Genomic DNA, 26,459 nt, shown 5'->3' with positions numbered 1-26,459 from the left:
AGGGAATGCTGTCACCTGCAGGCAGGTGTTTGTCCCCCTGTGTGCTGAGAGTGTCAGGTTCTTGCCCGGTTCTGGCATTTAGGTCGCCACAGACATGTTCCTGGGCCTGGAAAGGATTGATTTCCCCCTCCAGGATGGAGAAGCTGTCTTCATTAAAGTATGGGGATTCTAGTGGGGGGATATAGGTAACACACAGGAGGACATTTTTCTCTGTTAAGATAATTTCCTTTTAATTTCTAGCCAAATGTAAAATGTTCCTGTTTTGATTAATTTAATGGAGTGAGTTAGGTCTGCTCTTTACCAAACTAGCATACCCCCTGAGTCCCTTCCCTGTTTCACACCTGGTAGTTTGGTGGATGGGACTACCAGCTCTCTGTAACCTAGAGGGCAACCAGTGGGTCCGTCTCCTCTATACCAGGTTTCTTGCAAAATGACAATGTCTGTATTATCGACTTCTTTAGTGAAGTCCGGGTTCCTGCTCTTTAGGCCAAATGCAGATGACCTCAGGCCTTGGATATTCCAGGATGATATAGTGAAGGCTTTGTTCCATAAAGTGTCCAATGTTGTTGGTCGTGTGGTTTGGCCTCAGGCCAGTAAGTGTGAGCAGAGCCTGCTGAGCATCTGGTACATGCCATTGGCTTGGGCTAGTGTAAGAGTGGGGGTTGGGCCTGTTTGCCCGCTCACTGCCTGGGCGTATGTGTGACTTCCATGTTGAGGACCTCTTTGCGGGGGTGGGGTGCATGGGGTGGGCAGGAGGGGCATAGGTCTGATCTGTCTCTGTCTCTCTCTCTTCTATTCTTCCTCACACTCTATCAGACGTTCAGTTTGGAAGGAACAGACATCTATCTGTACAGTAGTCACTAAAGGTCTTCGTTTTGAAAATAGACTGCTGACAAGCTGATGACTCTGTAGCCTTTCTCACTTGCTCAAATTCTGTGAGTAAACTGGTTTGCAGACTAATATGTGCTCCAATACACTGTAAAACCATTTTTTTCTAAATGTGTTGATTCAACTTAAAATACTCACAGCAACCAGCTGCAATGCGATTTCCAATTTGCTAAAAATTTGGCCATATTATCGACGACGTCGAAATGTCGGTTGGAGCATAACTAGAGTGTGCAACTTTCTTTATGTTTACATATTAGCTAAACCAACATAAATTCTCAAGTTGAATTGTATGTTCACTCAACTTTACATTTTAGGTTGAGGGAACATACAATTCAACTTGAGCATTCATTTTGGTTCAGCTACATATGTCCAAATGTTGAGCAAACTAGAAATCACATTGCAGCTGAACTATTTAAGCTGAACCAGTGTAGCGAATTCAGGCATAGCACCAACCAGGACACAAACCCTGGTCCAACGACTGTCAACCCAACACCTTAGAAGTTACGCCAAGAGATCCGAAGTTGGGGGAACTATAATGGAGATGATTGTTCAACTATGGAAATGATTTTGTTATTGACAGATGGCAGTTATATTTCTTATTTTGGTTGATTAAAGTATGTTAATGACATAGAATCCCCTTTGACGCCTTTCCAGTTTCAGTCATGCCTCAATTAATGGACCAGATAGTGGATTATTTTAAATCACCACAGACCAGATAAACAAGTAAAACATTCTCAATAATGGTTTGAGCAAATAGACAAACTTTTTTTGCAATATATGGTTTAATGCATTGTATTTCAGCCTCTGAAGTAAATGGTTTAGTTGTAAACTGGTCCCTCAAATTCATCTGACATTGACCTAAAATAATTGGGTTAGAGTAGTATCATGTCAGCTCAACAATTTAAGTCCAGTCGGAATGGATATGTACGCTTCGGGGACATTTTTCTGAGTTGCATTCTTTACACAGAAATCTTTCTCTGAAACACCAAAATACAGCCTGCTAGACTTCAGCTGTCAAAAAGGTGTGGGTGTCTATTCATATAGACTGGATATACACTGAGTGTACAAAACATTAAAAACACCTCTTTCCATGACATAGACTGACCAGCTGAATCCAGGTGAAAGCTATGATCCCTTATTGATGTCACTTGTTAAATCCACTTCAATCAGTGTAGATGAACGGGGTATGAGCGGGATATGGTAGTAGGTGCCAGGTGCACCGGTTTGAGTGTGTCAAGAACTGCAACGCTGTTGGGTTTTTCACACTCAACAGTTTCCTGTGTGTATCAAGAACGGTCCACCAGAAGAAGAACATCCAGCCAACTTGACACAACTGTAGGAAGCATTGGAGTCAACATTGCCCACCATCCCTGTGTAACGCTTTCAACAACTTGCAGAGTCCATGCCTCAACAAATTGAGGCTGTTCTGAGGGCAAAAGGGGGTGCAACTCATTATTAGGAAGGTGTTCCTAATGTTTTGTACACTCAGTGTAGCTTGCTTGAAGTGGAAAACTATTTTAAAGATGTATCCTCAGTGTTGATTCGCAGTAATTGAGATCACAAAGGCTGAAATGAATAGCTTCAACATGCTCATTGACAACACAAACTGTCAATAAAAAAATGTGTTGCTATTTGATATGTCTCAAGGCTAGAGCTCCTTGTGAGAAACAGACAGAGCTGAATCAAGTTTGTAAGGAAACTTATATCAACTTCACTTTGTTTGTAGGGAATCGTTTATTAACTTAACACTAACAGTGAAGTGTACACAGGTCAAATATGATTTGGGTTTTCTGTCACTGTCAGCACAAGGAGTGTGGGGGAAGTCCCAGCTGGTGATGAGGGGAGATATGTTTTTGTGTTTCTGTATTTATTGTGTGAGGTAATGGCTGATGACAAATCTATCCCCCCAGCAGTAGTTCCGTGGAATGTCTCACCCCCTGCAAAGCTCTCATTGGCGTATCCACAGAGCTGCTGTAGTACATTGAGACACTGCTGGGCCCTCCAGTACACACAAAGAATGACGCATTCATGATGCATTCTTCCACGTCACTGATGTACTGTCTGCCTCAGCTGGGACTGAGCTTGCTAGGACTCTGGGCCCAAATGACTTCCACATTTCAACACAGATCAAGGATTTGTTTTTCTTTATACAACTGATTGAATAAACCTCCAACGTTTAAGGACTTGAGTACATTAGCTAATCTGAATCTGCACAGAGCCATCAAGGGATAAGGCAACACATGTCATCTGTACTATTGGTGCCATCGTAGAACTTTCACCATAAACTCAGCTACACTTCTTCTCTCTCTAGCGCATCAGCTTCTACCAAACGATTCCATTGGGAGGCTCAAATAAATGTCCAATGGGCTACAAGACACAAGCATATTTTGAGGAATGTCGAAAAAACGCTTAGATCAGCACCTCAATTCGAGAATTATTTGAGATGATTAATAGCTGTGTAGTGTATTTCACCAGCTGCACCGATAGGCCTCTGAACTGATCCATCTCCACTCTCACATCTGACGATTTAAAACCCTCTTTCCAGGTGCCAAGAGTTACACACACCGTTTACATAGAGCACAATTAAGAACTTTCCTCTGATAAGGGCCTCCCTCTCAGGCATGTCTTCCTGCTTTCTCATGTTTGCTATTGTTTCACAGTCTAGTATAAACTCGCTACGGCCCAGATCGAGCACCAATGTGGATGTGCCAGGAAAGAGAGAGAGAGAGCGGGCAAAGCAAAGAAAAACGCGCCGTAGAAGAGCACTCTAGGTGACACACTGAAACTGCCTTACTGTCTGCAGTGTCAGAATTACGGATCAGGGGCTGTATTTAGCAAGCATCTCAGAGTAGGAGTGCTGATCTAGGATCTAAAAGGCAAGTCAGCGCTCCTACTCTGAGATGCTTAATGGCCTCAGGAATACACAGCCAGTAACTATGAGTGAGAATCAGAACTAATTGTACACAAAAATGATTCCATTGTAGGTGGGCCGGCCATACTGTGCTAAATGTGAATCAATGATCAATACATTATCAATAAGGCCCAATGACACAGAGTAAAGACTGAGCATATGGTTTACGTCAAAAGACAGCAACTAGACACATTTTGAAGATTATTTCTTACTTAATCACTCTTTTATTCTGTTTGGCCTGGCGTTTTGAAGATGATTTCATTACTTAATCATTATTTTATTCTGGTTGGGCCTGGTGTTTTGAAGTGGATTATGTTGTCCTTTTCCATCCTGTTGCTTGTCATTCGGCCCACCCCTGTTCTATCACTTACACTATCACCCACTGGCCCGATCATAAACCAGCCGTAGACTTGTCATTCTACACCCTGGAAGAATTGTAGGCCTAACATAGTGATATTGGTACAACTGTAATATAATGGAGAACTTAAATAAAAGTAGAACTACAGTGCCATCTTGTGTATGGAAAAAAAGACAGCAGGCTTCACTTTCACCAGCAGTTTTGTTAGTTTTCACTCCTACCTGCACAGTACTTCATTTATAAAGCATTTACATTGCCATCATGATGTAATATGTATCTATTAGCTGTTTCTATGGTATTTATGAACACTCTATAATAGATTATGCTTTGCATAGAGTATTTTCTTTCTATCCTCCAGACAGTTATTTGCCATTTAATTTAAACAGACATAGTGTATCATAAAAAGCAGTACGTCTCTAATGGTAGGCCAGGCTACTGTTCAATGAGCACTGACTGTTGAACACAGCTAACATTGGCCTGGCTGGGCCGCAAAGGTTGTCTGTGTTACTGGACCAGTCGAGTTCTCCTTCCTCTGAGAATCACGTGACTATGAGTAGCGTACCACAGCCCCAGCTCGCGCTGCGCACCCGCCCCCTGAGAGAAGGAAAACAACATGCGCTAGACTGGAGGCTGGAGGCGTCCTCTTCCATGATCAGCATGATCTTCCTCTTCCATGATTGACTGAGGAACAATACTCATCGATAATATATGTTTATTTTTACCCCATTGTAAATGTGAATGACATTTATACATGAATTATGGAAAAATACAACAGGGCACCTTACCAATATACAGTATGAGAGCAAAGGTTGTTGGTGATGAACGAATGATGTTACTATAACCTTCCCAAATATCATCACCTGACCCTCATATTAAAATGCATTACATCCATATAGGTATAGGCATGTGTTCTATTTTACTTTTTTAAAATTATATCTCATTATATGAACAAATAATAAACATATTAAACATCATTATTATGACTACCTATCAACTGTAGCATTTTGATAAATTAGTACTATCCACTAGTTATTAGAAGCCTATAGTAGCTTGGTCGCCTATATAATAGTTGACTAATAGTTATAGTATTCTGTTTGTAGTAATAACGTTAGTCGTAGCCTTATACTTGGCGTGTAGCCCTTGTGAGTAGAATCATTCATAAGCTACATGTGGGCTATCCAAATGTCCATATACGTTCAAGTCGCACGCTTTTTTACCCCAGTCCAGCTACCAAGCACAGTGTGATCACAATAAAGACGTCACTCTCTAACTGAGCCAGTTAAGTGCGCAGCTTTTAACTGTACAACTTCAATTTCAGCATGCTTGCGGACGACATAGGAATCTTCGGATCCCATCGGCGTGTGAACACAAATACACTGACCCTGTTATTTACTTCGCGTCCGTAGCGAAGAAACCGTATTTTATGGTGGATTTCATACGGGGAGTTCAACGCTGTAGTGGCGAGCTCAAGTCGCTACAAATAAGAGGACACGAGGATCCTTAAAGGTATTTCTAACTGCGACACTGTATCAAAACTGAACATGTGTGCGCGCATCCCAGAGAAGCGCATTAGAAATATCACATTATAATGTTATTGGTTGGGCGTGAAAGCTGTCCATTGCGTAAAACGAACACAATTGAAATGGATAGGCGATGCATCAACGTATGTGACTTCTGTTATCGACTGTTGGTGTAGGATTCTAAGGAAGGCTAATGCCTGGTACGGTTAATACGACTCATTTGCCCTGAAAACGAAAAGCCTTTACGCAGCGCGACATTTATTTTGCTTCTCACCAATCCCACAACATTTTGTGGGATAGGGTTATAGAATTCTGCAGAAGAGGTTATGAAATCCTGGAAAAGTGTACTACGCACTTAGCTGCTCTGTTTTCATATTGGCTTTCAGAAGAGAAACGCCCACTTTTACTAATGTTGTATGTGCATGGGGAGAACGTGTTTTTCAGACTGCCATTTGGTCTAGGTATATGACAAGTTTGACGTGCTTGCGGTTTCACTTTATTATAGGCCCGTTATTTTCTGATTCCGTTGTTCTAGTCCCACATGATACGATTACGAATGGCACATTATAGCGCTGACCAGGATGCACTGGAAGGTGTTTTTTTAAAAGCCTTTTTAATGCAGTCCTTGGTGCTTTTGCTAACAGAAGGGGGCGGTGGTTCGCTCACGCACACGCATGCAGAAGTTTGAGTCATGCGTTTCGTTTGGCTGGCTGTGTGTGTGTGTGGGGGGGGGGGCTGAATCACTTCTCTTACGGGAAGCTCTTGGAAAATTACTTTTCCAATTGCCATTGATGTTATCACATCCCAGATCCAAGTAAAACGTGTTTTTGGAGTTAGGCACAACCAATTCACACACCACATTCACAGGGACAGTGACATCCTCCTTTAACACTACTTCTAACAACACACAAATTGACCCTGAAGAATCAGTGAAATTGAAAAGTGTTCTTTAGCATGATTGACCAAGGCACTTCCATGTGTTTCGTCTTTGTGTCAGTGCCAGTATCTCCAGTCTTTTCTATCATTGTGCAGGACCATGGAGGAGGCCCCAGAGGTCCCTGTCTCAGACCCAGTCCCGGACCCGGCCCTAATCCTGACCCCAACACCTTGTCCTGCCTCCAACATACCCTCCCAAAGCCTGTTGGAGTGGAGGAAGAGGGTTAAGTCTGAGTACATGCGCCTCCGTCAGCTGAAACGCTTTAAAAACGCAGAGGAGGTCAAGGTAAGGAGAGAGAGAGAGAGATTGTGTGTATAGGTATTACAAACTCTTCTTACATTTCCTGTCTTTTCCAGGCCCTGTTCATGTCCAACCGGCAGAAGATAGAGGAACGTACCAACCTGCTGAACGAGGAGTGGTCCAAGCTGAGGATCCAGTCAGTTCCCCTGTCTACCCCAGGTGGAGCGCTACCCGGTAAAAAGGTGAGAGAGACAAAATGATAGAGAGACATACAGTAGGAGGCGACGCATCACATTTTCTGGCCTATCCAGACAAAGCAACGATTTCCTGTGCCAGTGAACCTCGTAGCTGCGCTTGCAATAGCTCGTATGAAACGGGAGAGTCTAGCAGATGCAGCAACAGAAGTTTCATCTCCCAATGATGTTCTCAGATAGATTTATAGCTCTCAACAGGAAAAAATCCAAAATAATTTTGTAGAATTGAAACAAGATGCCTTTCTCTTGGTCACAGATGGACAAAAGCCCTTAGTGCTTAAATATTAGGTTCTAACGAGTCTGCACCAAATACTTAAATACGTGTCATTTTGTCTTTGAAACATTTCATTTAAATAATTTAGAATTCCTTTAATTCCTATGGAGGACTGCTCCTACTGCAGAGTGCCAATATGGCCGACCGGTTGCTTCAAAGCCTCTCAATGGCCAATACATAGCATAAGCAATCCATGGTTTGTAGACATTGTCGGTCTGCACACATTTGAATGGTGTCTCTGGATTGCCCAGAGAATGTTTGTATGATCACATTTATTTTACAGTTATAAGAAAGGTGAAATCTTACAATAAGTCGTTTATAATTTGATTGTTCCTATATTTAGAACGCATTTCAGTCATTTCAAGCCCTGTTGTGCCACTTTTGTTGAACAGGAAAAAATAATATCAGATTTTTCTTAATATTTGTACTATGTACTTGAGTTTGTGTCCTCAAAGGGAGTACACCTCAGCAATTTATAAGAAAGATAAGTTCTAGACCTTTCAAACATGTTGCAGCACTACCAGTTATTGTTTATGGCCATCTCATGAAGAATATTTACTTTTGTGTATGTGTATTTAAGGGGAAATCTACATTTTGGCCATTAACTAGCCCATTCTGGCTCCTGCCTCCTCATTAACCAGGCCAGGGTCTGCTCTCCCATCAGGCTGACAGAGGACTGTGATGTTTCATCCCTTTTCAGGGAGATGCTAAGCTGCCAAAAAGCGGTCATGAGGCTGCCTTACTGAGGTCAATAACTAAACTCTCTCAGAACCTATGATGAAAACAGCCTGGAGGCAGACAGAGCAGCATCTTGTGTTCCTGAAATTCTCGCTATGCTCTTCTCTAGTGTCTTGGTATTTGTTTCCTAGTTCATTTCAGAGTAGTGTCAGTGGATATAGCGTTGTCTTTATCCATTTGGGTAATAGTAGCCTACCTGTTGGTTATAATCCAGTGCTGGTCTGTCCTCCTTTGTCATACTCACCCATCTGTCTCTGGCCCAATCACAGTTGTGCATGGTGGAGTTTGGCTTCCCAGCGATTAAAGCTCAGGCGGTTGCCATGCGGCCCCTGACGACCGTGGCAGGAATCCCCTTCATGTACTCCTGGTCCCCTCTGCAGCAGAACTTCATGGTATGGGGCTTTCCCGACAACACACACACAGTGAAACACACACACACACACATTCAGTATTCACTACCGGTCAAAAGTTTTAGAACACCGACTCATTCAAGGGTTTTTCTTTATTTTTACTATTTTCTACATTGTAGAATAATAGTGAAGGCATCAAAACTATGAAATAACACATATGGAATCATGTAGTAACCAAAATATATTTTAGATGTAGAAAATAGTCAAAATAAAGAAGAACTTGTGAATGTGTAGGTGTTTTAATACTTTTGAACGGTAGTGTACATACACACCAGGAAACACACGTCCTTATTCCACTTGTGTAATAACAATAAATGCTCAACCCCATCTCTATGCAATAGCAAAGTCATTTCTCAATTACTGTGCCACAACATGATAGGTCACTTCTAACGTTACTACGTTGTTATTACACAGGTATAAAAACCCTAATATGAATTTATGCACACAGATTTATTCATGTACCACATTAACACACACACAGCCAGATGTGACTATGTGTTTGTTGATTGGGAGTCACATTTGGCCCAGCGTCGTCCGGGTTTGGCCGGGGTAAATAAGAAATTGTTCTTAACCTGTCTAGGACTCGCCAACAGCCAAATACAAATCAACAGAAATCTCATAAATCAAATTTCTCAAACATACAAGTATTAGGCACCATTTTAAAGATACAATTCTCGTTAATCCAGCCACAGTGTCTGATTTCAAAAATGCTTTACAGCGAAAGCTCCACAAACGATTATGTTAAGTCACCAGCAAGTCACAGAAAAACCCTGCCATTTTTCCCGCCAAAGAGAGGAGTCACAAAAAGCACAAATAGAGATAAAATTAATCACTAACCTTTGATGATCTTCATCAGATGACACTCATAGGACTTCATGTTACACAATACATGTATGTTTTGCTCGATAAAGTGCATATTTATATCCAAAAATCTCCTTTTACATTGGTGTGTTATGTTCAGTAGTTCCAAAACATGCTATGATTTTGCAGAGAGCCACATGAATTCACAGAAATACTCATTATAAATGTTGATGGAAATTCAAGTGTTATGCATGGAACTTTAGATACACTTCTCCTTAATGCAACCGCTGTGTGTAACGACGGTCCTCCTCCTCTTCTACCGAAAAGGAGGAGTAGTGATCGAACCAAGGCGCAGTGGAGTTTGAACACATAATTTATTAAAGAAAACACGAACTTGACTAAACTAACAAAACAACAAACAGTGTAGACAGACCTAGACGACGTACTTACATAAAACAAGAAAAACGCACGAATAGGAAACATAGGCTACACAAACCGAACAAACCGTAAACAGTCCCGCGTGGTGTACAGACACAGACACGGAAGACAATCACCCACAACGAACACTGTGAAAACGCCTACCTAAATATGACTCTTAATTAGAGGAACGCCAAACACCTGCCTCTAATTAAGAGCCATACCAGGCAACCCATAAACCAACATAGAAACAGAAAACATAGAATGCCCACCCAACCTCACGTCCTGACCAACTAACACACATAACAAACTAACAGAAATAGGTCAGGAACGTGACATAACCCCCCCCATAAGGTGCGAACTCCGGGCGCACCAGCACAAAGTCTAGGGGAGGGTCTGGGTGGGCATCTGACCACGGTGGTGGCTCAGGCTCCGGGCGAGGTCCCCACCCCACCATAGTCAATCCCAGCCTCCATCTCCCCCTAAAAATGTCCACCCACATCTTACCCCCACAAAATCCTCTTGGTAACATCCATGACAGGGACAGCACCGGGACAGAGGGATAGATCAAGACAGAGGGATAGATCAAGACAGAGGGATAGATCAAGACAGAGGGATAGCACAAGACAGAGGGATAGATCAGAATATAGAGGTAGCTCAGGATAGAGAGGGAGATCAGGATAGAGGGGCAACTCCGGACTGAAAGGCAGCTCCGGACAGAGAGACAGCTCTGGACTGAGGGGCAGTTCTGGGTATATAGCCGTTTCTGGCTGAAGGGCAGCTCATGGCTGACTGACGAATCTGGACGCTCATGGCAGGCTGACGGCTCTCGACGCTCATGGCTGGCTGACGGCTCTCGACGCTCATGGCTGGCTGACGGCTCTCGACGCTCATGGCTGGCTGAAGGCTCTGGACGCTCATGGCTCACTGACGGCTCTCGACGCTCATGGCTGGCTGACGGCTCTCGACGCTCATGGCTGGCTGACGGCTCTCGACGCTCATGGCAGGCTGACGGCTCTCGACGCTCATGGCAGGCTGACGGCTCTCGACGCTCATGGCAGGCTGACGGCTCTCGACGCTCATGGCAGGCTGACGGCTCTGGACGCTCATGGCCCTCTGACGGCTCTGGCTGCTCATGGCTCGCTGGCGGCTCTGGCAGATCCTGTCTGGCTGGCGGCTCTGGCAGATCCTGTCTGGTTGGCGGCTCTGGCAGATCCTGTCTGGTTGGCGGCTCTGGCAGATCCTGTCTGGTTGGCGGCTCTGGCAGATCCTGTCTGGTTGGCGGCTCTGGCAGATCCTGTCTGGTTGGCGGCTCTGGCAGATCCTGTCTGGTTGGCGGCTCTGGCAGATCCTGTCTGGTTGGCGGCTCTGGCGGATCCTGTCTGGTTGGCGGCTCTGGCGGATCCTGTCTGACGGACGGCTCTGGCGGATCCTGTCTGACGGACGGCTCTGGCGGATCCTGTCTGACGGACGGCTCTGGCGGCTCCTGTCTGGCGGACGGCTCTGTAGGCTCATGGCAGACGGGCGGCTTTGCAGGCTCATGGCAGACGGGCGGCTTTGCAGGCTCATTGCAGACGGATGGCTCAGACGGCGCTGGGGAGACGGATGGCTCAGACGGCGCTGGGGAGACGGATGGCTCAGACGGCGCTGGGGAGACGGATGGCTCAGACGGCGCTGGGGAGACGGATGGCTCAGACGGCGCTGGGGAGACGGATGGCTCAGATGGCGCTGGGGAGACGGATGGCTCTGGCCGGATAAGGCGCACTGTAGACCTGGTGCGTGGTGCCGGAACTGGAGGCACCGGGCTAAGGACACGCACCTTCATGCTAGTGCGGGGAGCAGGGACAGGGCACACTGGACTCTCAAAGCCTACTCTATACCTGGTGCGTGGTACCGGCACAGGTGGCACCGGGCTGAGGGCAAGCACATCAGGATTAGTAGGGGGAGAAGAAACAGTGTGTACAGGGCTCTGGAGACGCACAGGAGGCTTAGTGCGTGGTGCCGGAACTGGAGGCACCGAACTGGATACACGCACTACAGGGAGAGTGCATGGAGAAGGAACAGGACTCTGGAAACGCACTGGTAGCCTAGTGCGTAGTGTAGGCACTGTAGGTACTAGGCTGGGGCGGGGAGGTGGCGCCGGAAATACCGGACCGTGCAGGCGTACTGGCTCTCTTGAGCATTGAGCCTGCCCAACCTTACCTGGTTGAATGCTCCCGGTCGCCCGACCAGTGCGGGGAGGTGGAATAACCCGCACCGGGCTATGTAGGCGAACCGGGGAAACCATGCGTAAGGCAGGTGCCATGTATGCCGGCCCGAGGAGACGCACTGGAGACCAGACGCGTTGAGCCGGCCTCATGACACCTGGCTCAATGCCCAATCTAGCCCTACCAGTGCGGGGAGGTGGAATAACCCGCACTGGGCTATGCACACGTACAGGAGACACCCTGCGCTCTACTGCGTAACATGGTGTCTGCCCGTACTCCCGCTCTCCACGGTTAGCCTGAGAAGTGGGCGCAGGTCTCCTACCTGCCCTTGACCCACTACCTCTTAGCCCCCCCCCCCAAGAAATTTTTGGGTGTTACTCACGGGCTTTTCGGGCTTCCGTGCTAGACGTGTCCCCTCATAACTCCGGTTCCCTTCTCCGGTTGCCTCTGCTCTCCTCAGTGCCTCCAGCTGTTCCCATGGGAGGCGATCCCTACCAGCCAGGATCTCCTCCCATGTGTAGCAACCTTTCCCGTCCAATACATCGTCCCAAGTCCATTCCTCCTTCTTTTTCTGTCCCTTACTCCGTTTACTCCGCTGCTTGGTTCTGGAGATTTGGTGGGTGATTCTGTAACGACGGTCCTCCTCCTCTTCTACCGAAAAGGAGGAGTAGTGATCGAACCAAGGCGCAGTGGAGTTTGAACACATAATTTATTAAAGAAAACACGAACTTGACTAAACTAACAAAACAACAAACAGTGTAGACAGACCTAGACGACGTACTTACATAAAACAAGAAAAACGCACGAATAGGAAACATAGGCTACACAAACCGAACAAACCGTAAACAGTCCCACGTGGTGTACAGACACAGACACGGAAGACAATCACCCACAACGAACACTGTGAAAACGCCTACCAAAATATGACTCTTAATTAGAGGAACGCCAAACACCTGCCTCTAATTAAGAGCCATACCAGGCAACCCATAAACCAACATAGAAACAGAAAACATAGAATGCCCACCCAACCTCACGTCCTGACCAACTAACACACATAACAAACTAACAGAAATAGGTCAGGAACGTGACACTGTGTCAGATTTCAAAAGAACTTTACGGAAAAAGCAAAATCTGAGAACGGCGCTCAGAGCCCAAACCAGCCAAAATAAATATCCGCCATGTTGCGCAGTCAACATTAGTCATAATAACATTATAAATATACACTTACCTTTGGTGATCTTCATCAGAATGCACTCCCAGGAATCGCAGTTCCACAATACATTTTTGTTCTGTTCGATAATGTCCATCATTTATGTCCATTTATGTCAAAATAGCTTCTTTTGTTAGGGCGTTTGGTAAACAAATCCAAAAGCGCGTTCAGGTCCAGTCGGACGAAAAGTTCAAATAGTTATATTACAGGTCGAAGAAACTTGTCAAACTAAGTATAGAATCAAATCTTTAGGATATTTTTATCATAAATGTTCAAGAACGTTCCAACCGGAGAATTCCATTGACTGTAGAAAAGCAATGGAACAAGAGCTACCTCTCATGTGAAATGCGCGTGACTGAGAACGAGGCTGCAGGCAGACCCCTTAGTCAAACAGCTCCCACCCGGCCCCCCTTCACATGAGAAGCCTGAAACAACGTTCTAAAGACGGTTGACATCTAGTGGAAGCCTTAGGAAGTGCAACATAACCCATATCCCACTGTGAATTCGATAGGGGCTGAGTTCAAATACTACAAACCTCAGATTTCCCACTTCCTGTTTGGATTTTTTCTCTGGTTTTTGCCTGCCATATGAGTTCTGTTATACTCACAGACATCATTCAAACAGTTTTAGAAACTTCAGAGTGTTTTCTATCCAATACTAATAATGTGCATATATTAGCATCTGGGACTGAGTAGGAGGCAGTTCACTCTGGGCACGCTATTCATCCAAAAGTGAAAATGCTGCCCCCTATCCCAAAGAAGTTAACTGACTTGCCTAGTTAAATAAAAAAAAATACAAAAAAAATTGTTTCCTAGGTGGAGGATGAGACGTTCCTCCATAACATCCCCTACATGGGAGACGAGGTGTTGGAGCAGGACGAGGCCTTCCTGGAGGAGCTCATCGACAACTATGACGGTGTCCATGGAGACAGAGGTGACCTGCCTACCTACGTAGACGAGGGATATCATCCTTTCTGTCCTGTTTCGATTACGCACACTGTCAGTCTGATCTATCACGGAGTTATATTATTGGAGACGTGGGGGTTAGGCGTGCTCCAGGATGTCACTGGTACAGTACGTGCGTTGCTGTGTGCTGCTGGGGCAATCTTAATTGTTTAGGGGATATGTGCTGACGTATATTGCATGATGTCATCAGTAGGTGCTGACATGTTGACTGTGTGGTTTGTCTCCCAGGGGGAGGGTTCATCAACGACGAGATCTTTAAAGAGTTGGTGGAAGCCTTGAGCCAGTACTCAGACCAGGAGGAGGAAGAGGAGGAGGCGGCGGAGGAGAAGAAAGGGGGGAAAGAGGAGGAGGAGGAGAAGGGGGTGAGGAAGAGCGCTGGGGAAGGGACTGAAGAGGCCAAGGTGGGCCCCACAGCCTTCTTCAGGAGGAAGAGGAGGAGTGTCATAGAGGGTAAGTGTCCTCCAGAGTCTTTTGACTGAAAGATGGAACCACAACTAACACAGTTGCTCATGTCTCCTAGATGTGATTGGATGCTTATCTAGCAAAAGGCAATACGTGCTGTTTTCTATATGAGAGTCACTGGTTTTACTATGCTGGACTATCTGAAGGGAAATGTGCTCGCTTATTTGTATTTGCTATAGACTTGTCCTCCTACTCTTATCAGTGGCATGAGAGAACAGCGGGTACAGGTCAGGTAGATCACTGTGACTGTACTGTACCCCATGTTGTACAGGAGCCAGCAGGCCGCTCTGTCCCAGCACGGTGGCACTGCCTGGCATTGTCTACATAGAGACTGTCCCAGTCCCAGGGACAGACATGGTGGATGGGGGGACATATTTGGTCATAAGACCAACACTGGTTACAAGGCCTTTTGACCTCTGGCACATGAGAGCACCAGGGATTATGATAACTGGGGGGGGGGGGGGGGGGGGGGGGGGGGGGGCACATGGACAAACAGTCCTTCTCAATAGGCTCATGACTTTGCTATCGTTCCGATATGATTGCTTACATGACAAAAAGTGCAAATACAATTACATCTCAATGGGAATTTGGAACTAGAAAAGGGGTGGTTGAGTTGCTAATTATCTGCTCTTTGCTTTTCTTCTCACTACCTTCCTTAGTGAGGGAGTTGCCTGCCAATAAGAACATCCCGCATGATAAGATATTCACGGCCATCGCCTCGATGTTCCCCTACAAGGGTACGACGGAGGAGCTGAAGGAGAAGTAAGAAAAGTGCCCAACAACTGTGCTGTGCTTACCCGAGCGTTGCTTAGTGTTCACCATGGAGATGGGAGCTCGCAGGGAGATGCTAATAATGCTCTCGGCCCTCTCTTCTCACGCTCAATAGAAAAGTTGTTGCATCCCCACCTGAAAGGCCTTGTTCTTCGAAAATACCGCAAACTAAACACTCATCCAAATCCACCTGCAAATGAGCATAGGCCAGGGGTCGGCAACAGGGCCACCCAAAATTTTTAGTAAAACAAAGAATAATGTTTTGTTTTTCGTAAAAAAAGAAAAGGACTAAAATCACCAGGACCTCAGCAAAATATTTGTTTCATTTAGGAAATCTGTTCCCAAGTATTCCCACAAAAAAAATGTTTTTTGACTTGATTGTGTCTCAATGTAATCAAGGTATGAAATTATTGTTATTTCCAAATGCAGTTTCTTTTTGGGCTTAGTTGTGGTCTATTTGCAATGTACAAATTATTATAATTATCTTCCTGCCCCCCAACCATCCGCTCCGACAAAAATCGTCCCGCGGCCTGATCTAGTTGCCTACCCCTGGCATAGACCTACTTGAGTCAAAATACAGCTACTTACTGTAGTTTCCCACTTCTACTGTAAATCATGCCATATACCATGCTCATACAAAATACAATCCTAATACAAAGTTATATTATGCATAGTAAGGCTATGTTTTGTTTTTATCCCCTTCTTCCCCAAATGACACCTCCCTAGGTACAAGGACCTCCTGGAGCCCCCCAGCCCGGTAAAGCTGCCCCCCCTCTGCACCCCTAACATAGACGGGCCGTTCGCCAAGTCTGTCCAGCGGGAGCAGTCCTTACACTCCTTCCATACGTTGTTCTGCAGGCGCTGCTTCAAATACGACTGCTTCCTCCACCGTAATGTGTCCTATGGGTTTACTCTTTTCTCTAACTCTCTCGCTCTCTAACTCTCTCTGTGTTTTTAACCTATTGGCATCTGTCAACATGTGGCTTTTCCTCGAGATTTATGTTTTTTCTCTCTGTCTCACTCGGACTCTCTTGGAATCAACACATCTCTAGTGTTATAATAAATGCATTATTACTAGCCAGGACAAACATATTTTCACGATTTCACTAATATCATCGAAATCAATTAATCGTAGCACGTTTTTGGGCTCATTCAGTAGTTTTTACCTGATAAAGTAGAATTCGGTTTTAAAATCATTTTTTAAGTACCGTTTGTAAAACATTGAAAATGATACTGTTGCTGCTTCTTGTTGTCATGGCTTTTTGATTTATGTCTGAGTGTTAATGTCCAAATTCATAATCAATATGCTGAAATACTTGTGATATTTTGAAGACCAATACATAAAAGTTACACCCTACACACACGTGTCACACATGTTCAGAATACTTGTATTTTGCTAAATGGTTAGTGCGTTGGGCCAGTAACCGAAAGGTTGCTGGATCGAATCCCGAGCTGACGAGATAAAAATCTGTCGTTCTGCCCCTGAGCAAGGCAGTCAAAATGTATTCTCTTCCTCAATAGTTTGCAGCGAATTCTACTAGATGAAAACCCAAAGTTAGTATGACATCCTGGCATTTAAAATACTATAAAACGTTTACTATTTAGAACGCAAGTACGGCCACTGGTACTAAACCAAAGATATTGATCTGTTTTAAGCAATCGATTTTGTGAGATCATGCTGACTATAAACTGTTGTACTAACATCACCAATCTGAGGTAAAAAGGATGTGTATTTCCTGCAATTCTTGTGTGGCAAAAACGTTAGTAGGTGTAATGTAGTAACACGTTCTGTCCACCATTGGGAAATTAGCATAATGTAACCTAATTAAATATGTCAAAGTAATTCAATATTTTAATATATGATAATAGTAAATGTAGCAGACTCACACATTTTTACAACAATGACATATATCCAGGTGCTCTAGACTAGAGTGTCCATAGGGTCTGTGCAGCAGGCGAAATGTTTTACGTCCCTACTATTACTGTTCTACTAACATACAGTATATTGTTACTATCAGTATACTAATAGTATGTGTCTTTCCAGCTTTTCACGCTACACCCAATGTTTACAAGAGGAAGAGCAAGGAGATTCGCATGGAGACAGAGCCCTGTGGTCCAGACTGCTTTCTGCTACAGGTGTGCTCAGATCCTCTACGTGTCCTCTGTGTTTAACTCTGCCCGACAACAGACACACAAGCCAATGATGACGCTCTGATCCATTCATCCCTCCTTTAACACTCTTCTACCTCTTCATTTCTGTCCCTCTCTTCCTCTCTCCCTCCTCTAAAGAAAGGGGCCAAAGAGTTTGCGGATCAGGAGATGCTGCGCTCCCAGAGGCCCCGGCGGCGGCGGCGGCAGCCACGCCCTCCCAGCTCCAGCTGCCCTGGCCCGTCAGGCACCACTGAGGAGGCCAAGCAGGTGGATAGTGACCACGAGACCACCAGCTCCTCAGGTAGCTTGGGGAAACACTAGCATTATAAGGGACAAGACAGACCAACACGAACGTCAGCGGTGCGCAGTAGAGCACCTGCTGGGTGTCGACAAACGGTGGCGATTCAACATGTAGAATCGTTGGGAAATGAACAGAAAATGACGACCGATGCTCTGTGGTCAGAGGCAATAGGACGGCCACCCACTGCGCACGGCCGATGTTCATGTTAGTCTGTCTGATACGTAAGTACTTTAAGAGACAATTATGGGAAAGACAAGATTCTAAGGTACTATTCATAGGTTGCATCTCCGTCACGCGGTCGTGTCATGCCATTGTTATGAACGTTCTCAAGGCGCTCTCTACCGGGCGGCGCCATAGTGGTGCCCTAAAGTGGTGATAAGCCCAGTAATTCTGGACGGAGGCTTACGACTGTTCAGTCTAAATTACACTATTGTGCCTGGAAATACAACAAATGTACTTTAGACAGATGGCAATGTTGTCATAAGCTAGCAAAGTTTTTTTAAACATAGCTATCAATGCTAACAGTATCTAGCTAAAATCCGGTGTCCTCCCCTCAATCTTAGCTAAATAGCTAACGTTATACTGCATCTAAAGTCAATCTGGCGACATCAAAATGACAAAAGGTTTTTATATATTTGTTTTCTTCTTTAATTGCATTGTATTCCTAAGCCACTGTAATTCCCCAGCTAGCAATGAGGAATCGGCCCAGAAGCTGTCCTCTTCCGGGGGGGGGCGGCGAAACTGATTGAATCGGCCCGGGATCGGGTGTCAGACTCGGCCCGGAATCAAACTGAATGACTGCCCAGAATCGTCCCAAGTACATCGGGCCGTTTCCATCTACCAGAATTCAGCCGACCCCTGCCGGCATCTTACCAGAATCCACCCAGAAGCAGCCCGATGTAAATGTAAATAAATGTATCCAAAATTACCTGATTTAGTCATTTTAAATATTATTATTAAACATTCTGTACATACAAATTATAGCCATCCTCAGAGGAAACACATTGCTACAGAGCGATGGGACAAGGATATTCCAGACGGCCAAACCAAACTAACTCGGACGACGCTGGGCCAATTGCGCGCCAACTCATGGGTCTCCCGGTCGCGGCCGGCATGGGTCTCGAACCAGCATCTGTAGCAACGCAGTTTGCACTGCGATGCGGTGTCTTAGACCGCTGCGCCACTCGGGAAGCTCCATACACACAAAGTATCACACAAAGTACCACAAAGTATCACAATACTAAAATACTACACAGGACTCTTAAATAATTAAATTTAAATGTTCATTGTATTTTTGATCACAGAAACCATGAGAAAATATGGGAAAATAAATAATGAAATGTTCATTATATAAAGCGGCCCGTGTAATCATCTGTCAGAGAGTAGCCCCAATCGGCCCGAGGCCCCAAGTAGTACATTTGGGACAGATAACTCACACCGGAATCAGCCCAGATCCACTGTGCTAGCTGGGGTACTTTTGATTACATTTTCATCATTCACTCAGTTGGGCATCAGTCCAAAACAAACGTTCAAAAAAAATATTGTGATGAAAGATGCAACCCATGAATAGAAGACTACCAGCTTCCTGTCTTCTCAGGTAGGAGAACACTAATGCCTCAGCTGCTACGGTACTACAGTATGTCTGTCATACCTCAGTGTATTAATGACAGAATGGATCGTCTAAGTTCCCCATAACGCTCATCTGCCAGAATGGTGCTGAATGCAGTACATCAGAAAAAAGAACATTCGCTGAAGATAATTATATAAAAATATATTTTATTAACTATTCACTCTCACTTGCTCTCCAAACACAAGAATCCAACCATGCGTTTCAGCCCCAAAACCAATAGATTCTTCACTCAGCCTCTCCCCCTGGTTTCCTCTTTCTGTTGACAGACTCATGTGGAGAACAGTGGGAGGGGAGAAAGCACTCTCCTCAGGCTCTCGTTTTCTCTGTCTTAATCACTCACTCACTCACTCTCTCTACTGTCGCTCTCTCTTGCATTCCGTTTGGAAGGAACTAATATCTGTACTGTGATGTCACTGCAGCTCTTCATTTTGAAGACAGACTACTGACTTAAGCTGGTGGCCCAGCGGCCTTCCCCACTAGCTCAAATCATGTGTAAAAACAGATTGGTGAGCGGACTAATAAGCATTCCCCAGTCATAGCATGTGGTCACAGTAACACAGCCTTGAACCTGTTGCCAAGCAACATGTCACTCTCTGCCTTTTGCAGTGGGTGTATGTGCGTGAGTCTCAAATGCCCCCCACCCCCTCTCTCTGTGCGTGCGCATGTGTGTGTTTTTGCGTGCGGTCAGAGAGCAACTCTCGCTGTCAGACCCCCACCAAGGTGTGCCCGGCGGAGGAGCACGGGGAGCAGGTGGAACCTCCTGTCCAGTGGAGTGGGGCTGAGGAGTCTCTGTTCAGAGTGCTGCACGGAACCTACTACAACAACTTCTGCTCCATCGCTCGCCTCATCAGCACCAAGACCTGCAAACAGGTGAACCACCAAGATCCTACACCCACCAGATGTTCATATACTCTATTGAAACGCCAGATAAAGCAAGTCTCCTGGCCAACACGCTAATGACTAAAACACATTACAGACTAGTACAGACCGACAAGACAACGAAGTGGTGCGGTGACTGTGTTGTAGTGTGTTGGCATTGATACAAGTGTCGTAACATATAATACTGTGTGGGAAATTGGGATGATTACAAATGGAATGTAAACAACACGCGGAGTCATAAATTAGGACTTTTACGATATGACATCTTTGTTGTTCTCCGAGACTCCGTCACGGTCTCCGGGCTCAGACGGCTTCTAGCAAACGGATCCCTTCCTAGCTGAGGTATTGTGGGGATGTTATGTGTCTCTACTGTGGGGGCGTTACGGGAGTATTGTATGGGGAACATATTAGGCCTTCTGATCAGATTTACAAAGCTATTGAAAGACGTTCCAATCCTCCAAAGCAAAACGGAGAGACAAAGACCCGAGAAACAAAGAGGGCGAAGCGCGACGACAGAGATCCGCCACAGACATTGCAAAGTAGTTTTGCCCCCTGCAGCAGCATCCCGGCCCCCAACACAACACCAGTGTGACTCTATAGCATGGCCTTGTTATCCCTCAGAGAGCCTGTGGTTTGGCTGGATGGAAACACCGTTGCTACGAGCCTCCCAGTCCCTCCCTCTGCGTAATGTGTGTCTGTCTGTTTTAGGGAGGAAGCCAAATCTGTTTCTTTTGGCAGGCAGAAGTGGTTTGGGGCTTTGCGTGTGTGTGTGTGTGTGTGTGTGTGCATTACGCTGAGATGGTGGTGGGTTCAAATAGGGGAGGAGAGGGCCGGGTGTTTTATGGAGTAATCACATGCAGCGATGCGCTTCCCAGCTTAATTTGAGAGACACTCAACTACACAATGGGACCAAGTCCAGAACCACACAACATTCTGCATAGTTGGGTATAGTTGCGTCATATCTGTGTGTATGCGTGGACAAATATGCCTGCATGTGTGTGTTCCCTCTCTTCTTCAGGTGTATGAGTTTGCTGTGAAAGAAGTCCTGATCCATCGTGTTCCGTTGGAGGATGGTGGCAACGCCCCTCAGAAGAAGAAGAGGAAGCACAGGCAAGATGGCCGCCGACTTTTACACTTGCTCACTCCCAGTCCCTGTTGCAGCATGATCTCATAGGAATGTAGTGAGAATCGACCCTGATACACAAATGAGTGGGAGAAATAGATGAAACCTTACAGAAAATGAAAGTAACTGCTCTTTTTCAAATACCTTTGTACAGAAATAGACATGATTATTGTAAGTGTTTTCATTTTTTTCTGTAGGTTATGGGCAAAGATACAGCTCAAGAAAGGTGAGTTCTTCACTTGACTGAAGTATTGAAATAGTCAAATTAACATTGTCAAATGCATTTCTTATACACACTCAGAATTATGTATCTGCTCATTGTATAATTAAAGCCTTTGTCCTCTCTAGATAACTTGTCCAATCAGGTGTTCAACTACCAGCCATGTGACCACCCGGACCACCCATGTGACAGCTCCTGTCCCTGTGTGATGACCCAGAATTTCTGTGAGAAGTTCTGCCAGTGTGAGCACGAGTGTGAGTATCACCTTACCCAAACACACATCCACTGCTACCACCACGTCCTAACACACACACACCACTTCCCAACCTGGACAGACCCTTTGCAGAAGTCCAAGACACATCAGTATAAAAAAAGTCATATTTCAACACATACTGAACATTTCTTCCACTAAACTGGCTGTGGTAAATGTGTACTACAATTACCTGCACTGACAGCGAGAGGTTTCACAGCTCAACTCTGTAATGGGAATGTGTTCACAGGACAATTCTGCTGAAGACTAGCTCTCTTTTACTCGGTGGATAAAAAGGCCCTTTTGACAGGCCATAATAGACAGTGGAACAGTGTGTAAGACGATCCTACTCCTCGCTGTGTGTTCGCAGGATAAGCTGTCCTCTGGCAGGCAGGGTTTGGTTAGCTGCATGGGCATCTGTTCAGCATGGGGCTGTGTTCACAATGCTCTGACACATTCATCCCAGGAGAAATGAGCCTGACCCGCTGGGCCCACGCACTTCCACAAATGGCCACAGGGCGGAAGGAAGGAATGTTGAGAGAGAGAGAGAGAGCTTGGCTCTGAATTCACAGCTTTGGGTCATTTTGTGTTCTAATAGAAATACAGTCCTCCCTCCCCCTCCCTGGTTCTGACAGGAAGCAGCTTTGGGAGGGTTTTATGTGTGAGCTCCACAGCCCTGGAGAGGAATCAAAGAGATGTGACAGGCACATTGCCTGAGCTACAACATCCATCCCTACATTTATACGAGACAGACCGCTACGACTGAACACTGCTCGGTGATGCACACACACAGCCACACAAACTGTAGGGAAGAAGACTTAGGAAGGAGGAGAGACAAGACTAATGTTACTGCTCTGGTTATGGAGTATTGTCCTCCAGCTAAACCTGTTGGAGAGGAGAGGGACATTTTAAGTTGTCTGCTGCTCGTTTTCCTTCGCCCTCTGCCCGGAAGGCTTTCCATTAGTCTCAGCACAGCTGTATTTCAGCATAGCTGCCAGCAGAGGTCAGTGATTGATGAGTTACATTACAGAGCAGCAGCTTTTTTTTACCGTTGAGGCAGCGTTCATTAATGAAAATGCGGTTGCTGTTCGCCACACAGCGACAGAGAATTCTGTTACAAAATAGTTTTCTAGTCCACTGAGGCACATAACTCATACAGCCTCTCTGTTAGCGCAGTATGTTTCTATGCCGTTTCTAAAAGTGACTATAAACCTCTCCACTGAACGTTCCCCTGTCTGACTCTGAACACTGCCCTGGGGTGTTATGATGTTCTCCAGGCCAGAACCGTTTCCCGGGCTGCCGCTGTAAGACCCAGTGCAACACCAAGCAGTGTCCCTGCTACCTGGCGGTGAGGGAATGTGACCCAGATCTGTGTATGACCTGTGGAGCCGCAGACCACTGGGACAGCAAGGTAGTCTCCTGCAAGAACTGCAGCATCCAAAGGGGGCTCAAGAAGGTAGGCCAGTGGGTCATGTTCCAGTCCAAAGGAATAGAAAATAGAAGCTGGTTTCACAGGTTGCTTGATAGCTGATGATGTGCTGTATCTGAATTCAGGTCGGAGTCAGAACCCATATTAACATGCTTATGAATTGCTGAGGAATGAAAGGCACAGTTGTATTATTCCAGTGTTGTCTTGTCATTTTGTGTGAATGTCAGTCAACTTTAACCTCTGACCTCTGACCTCTCCCAGCACCTCCTGCTGGCCCCCTCAAACGTGGCAGGGTGGGGCACCTTCATCAAAGAGTCAGTTCAGAAGAATGAGTTCATCTCGGAGTACTGTGGAGAGGTGAGGCTACATAAAGCTGTTGAACGTAGTTTTCTTTATCCTGTAGTGGGGTATAGTTGGATGCGGGGTTCATACCGTATCAGTATGCGTTTGTATGAATGTCTTTGTATTAATGTATGAAACATTTAGTCTGACCATCACACTCTGAAACTGTCTGTGTCCGCAGCTAATCTCGCAGGATGAGGCAGACCGACGGGGGAGGATCTACGACAAATACATGTCCAGCTTCCTCTTCAACCTGAACAATGGTAATAATGACTCCTCAACGCTCTGATGATGCACAGTTAGCCCTTTAAAGGACATCACAGTCGCTGTGTCCTGTGATCGCTGAGCTGACACTGTTCCTGTTATGTCTCAACAGACTTTGTCGTGGACGCCACAAGGAAAGGGAATAAAATCCGATTTGCGAATCACTCGGTGAACCCAAACTGCTACGCTAAGGGTAGGATCACATAGAAAATGACAAAGCCTGTTTTGTGGGATGATTTGGTTTGGTGACGTGTACAAATCAGTGATGTGATGGCTGTTGTTGTTGCAGTGGTCATGGTGAACGGAGACCACCGCATCGGGATCTTTGCCAAACGGGCTATCCTACAGGGGGAGGAGCTCTTCTTCGACTATAGGTAGAGCCCTGTGGCCATGGGAACACTGGAGCCTCGATACAATACGGTATCGCAGTCCTTCTTTGGTTGTCTCTGATATTTGTGGGATGACTTGCATTATTATTTTTGTATTATTATACTGTCCTGACTCTCTCTCCTGCCTCTTACAGGTACAGCCAGGATGATGCCCTGAAGTATGTGGGCATAGAGAGAGAGGTCGACGTGACCTAGCATTGACCTGCTGCATTTCAACCACCCGCACTGACCCCTTGCTGACTGAACCCCCCCCCCCCCCCCCCCCCTTTCCACCACCTGGTAACGCTTCTGCTCCTCCCCACAATGCCACAACAAACAGAAGCTCGATTGGCCTCTGTGAAACATTCACCGTAGTGGAGAATTAAAATGGCTGATCTATGTTGCTGACAATGGGGGCATTGACAACATTGCTGTGACCAAATGGTTTTCTTCTCCCTTGGTGACAATTTCCTCCTGCTACCACATCAGTGAAATCACTTCTTCTCCGTATGACGCACTTCCCCACTGCTTTACCACTCACCTAGCGAAACTGTGTACGTGAAGCTTCTGGAACGAAACAAGCAATTAGAATGGCAACAAAACCTGCTATCTACAGTATATATTCAATGTATCGCTTATACTGTACCATCAGCCTCACAGCATTGTTGTTATTTTTAACATGAAAACATGCTGTGTGTTATTCTCTCTGTATTTTTGTTGCTGTACTCACATCTATTAACTATTGCTTGTCCTCAATGAGCAACGCTAGCTTTTAGCCCACAGTGTATCTATTAACAGTGCAAGACAGCGCACGTGTTGTCTTTTGGTTTAAAATGAACTGTAAGCACATTAGCAAGATAATTCGCTTTTATTTTCAAATGCAGCTCGATGGAGGAACTCAATATCCTGTCATGTTACCTTTCCTGTTACTCAGAAAAAGCCTCTTCCTGGTAGCATTTTGGAGGCAATGCTAAACTCCTGATAGTGCTTAAGCTCTGTATCTGACCTGTCTCTGTGGCTATAGCATCAACACCACCCCTTCATACATAATGAAATAACTTACTGTGCATTTATATCAATGTTCTTCAAAAAACATGCCGTACCGTACGAGAAACCGACTAACTGAATGTGAACTCTGAAGTGGTGGTTGATGGGAGATCTCATTCCTCCTTTAGTCTGACAACTCTAGTCACCTGTGCCATTGGTACTCACTGATATGTATACTTTATGAAGCATTTGCCATTCAGTTTACATGAGCGTCAGCTCTTCTAACTCCAAAAAGACTATATCCGTATATAAGAACCACGAACACTATAGTCTTCCCTGAACTAGCTGCGAGTGCCAAATGAATCTAAACTGAAAGAGAAGGGTTGTCATTATGGTGTTTGTATTGTATATAGTGGACAGGACTGTGTTACAGGTAACCATTTTACGGTTATACTCGCTACGGGAAAATGAAATGGGGGAAAATTATGTGTTTTTGACAACTTCAATTTTCAAGTGCCCCACCTGGATGTTGTGTACATACAACCATCCATCTGATCATGTTGTCACACTACATAAAAGTGAATTGTGGAACTGACATCCAGGTGTGATATTCACCCAGGATTTTATCCTGAAGTCCAAAACATTTACACCCACGACAAGATGAGATCTTTCTGCACGGAGGTGACTGAAACTATATGGAATTTATCGTTATGTACAACTTATGCCTATGAAAATAAAACTTTTAACTTTATACATTATTACCATATGCATCTTGTCGTTGAGTACCATTGTCAGTCAAATTGGGGGAGCGCTATTCCGGGGGGGCGGGGGGCTAGGATGAGTCAGGGTTGAACATACCCTAGCGTCAACCACAACCCTAAATGTAGCCTCAACCCTAGTTTCATATCCACATCCTGGTTCAACCCTAACCCACAACCCTAGACCTACCCCTAGTTTCATGTCCACATCCTGGTTCAACACTAACCTTCAACCTTAGCTTCTTGTCCACATCCTGGTTCAACACTAACCCACAACCCTAGCCCTAACCCTAGTTTCATGTCCACATCCTGGTTCAACACTAACCTTCAACCTTAGCTTCTTGTCCACATCCTGGTTCAACACTAACCTTCAACCTTAGCTTCTTGTCCACAT

At 45.4% G+C, this 26,459-nt stretch overlaps 1 protein-coding gene across 2 annotated transcripts; it reads left to right on the top strand.

The window, feature by feature from the left end:
- The first annotated feature begins 5,430 nt into the window (after window positions 1-5,430).
- LOC129832957 (histone-lysine N-methyltransferase EZH1-like) lies at window positions 5,431-24,601 on the top strand. Of its 2 annotated transcripts, none has more exons than XM_055897116.1 (20): window positions 5,431-5,663; window positions 6,710-6,899; window positions 6,971-7,096; window positions 8,390-8,512; window positions 13,981-14,098; window positions 14,359-14,580; window positions 15,252-15,354; window positions 16,090-16,253; window positions 17,408-17,499; window positions 17,653-17,815; window positions 20,134-20,315; window positions 21,343-21,434; window positions 21,645-21,673; window positions 21,796-21,921; window positions 23,195-23,373; window positions 23,608-23,703; window positions 23,870-23,951; window positions 24,065-24,145; window positions 24,242-24,326; window positions 24,476-24,601. In XM_055897116.1, the coding sequence occupies exons 2-20, from the start codon at window positions 6,714-6,716 to the stop codon at window positions 24,534-24,536; spliced, it is 2,310 nt and encodes a 769-aa protein (XP_055753091.1). In that variant the 5' UTR covers window positions 5,431-5,663; window positions 6,710-6,713; the 3' UTR covers window positions 24,537-24,601. The 2 variants fall into 2 exon arrangements, with proteins under 2 accessions (XP_055753091.1, XP_055753092.1); XM_055897117.1 differs by having other exon boundaries at window positions 24,242-24,372; window positions 24,476-24,565.
- Window positions 24,602-26,459: the final 1,858 nt, after the last annotated feature.

This window comes from Salvelinus fontinalis, chromosome 34 (assembly GCF_029448725.1).
Source record: "Salvelinus fontinalis isolate EN_2023a chromosome 34, ASM2944872v1, whole genome shotgun sequence".
In the NCBI taxonomy this organism is placed as follows: Eukaryota; Metazoa; Chordata; class Actinopteri; order Salmoniformes; family Salmonidae; genus Salvelinus; species Salvelinus fontinalis.
This window is presented reverse-complemented; position numbering and strand designations above follow the sequence as displayed.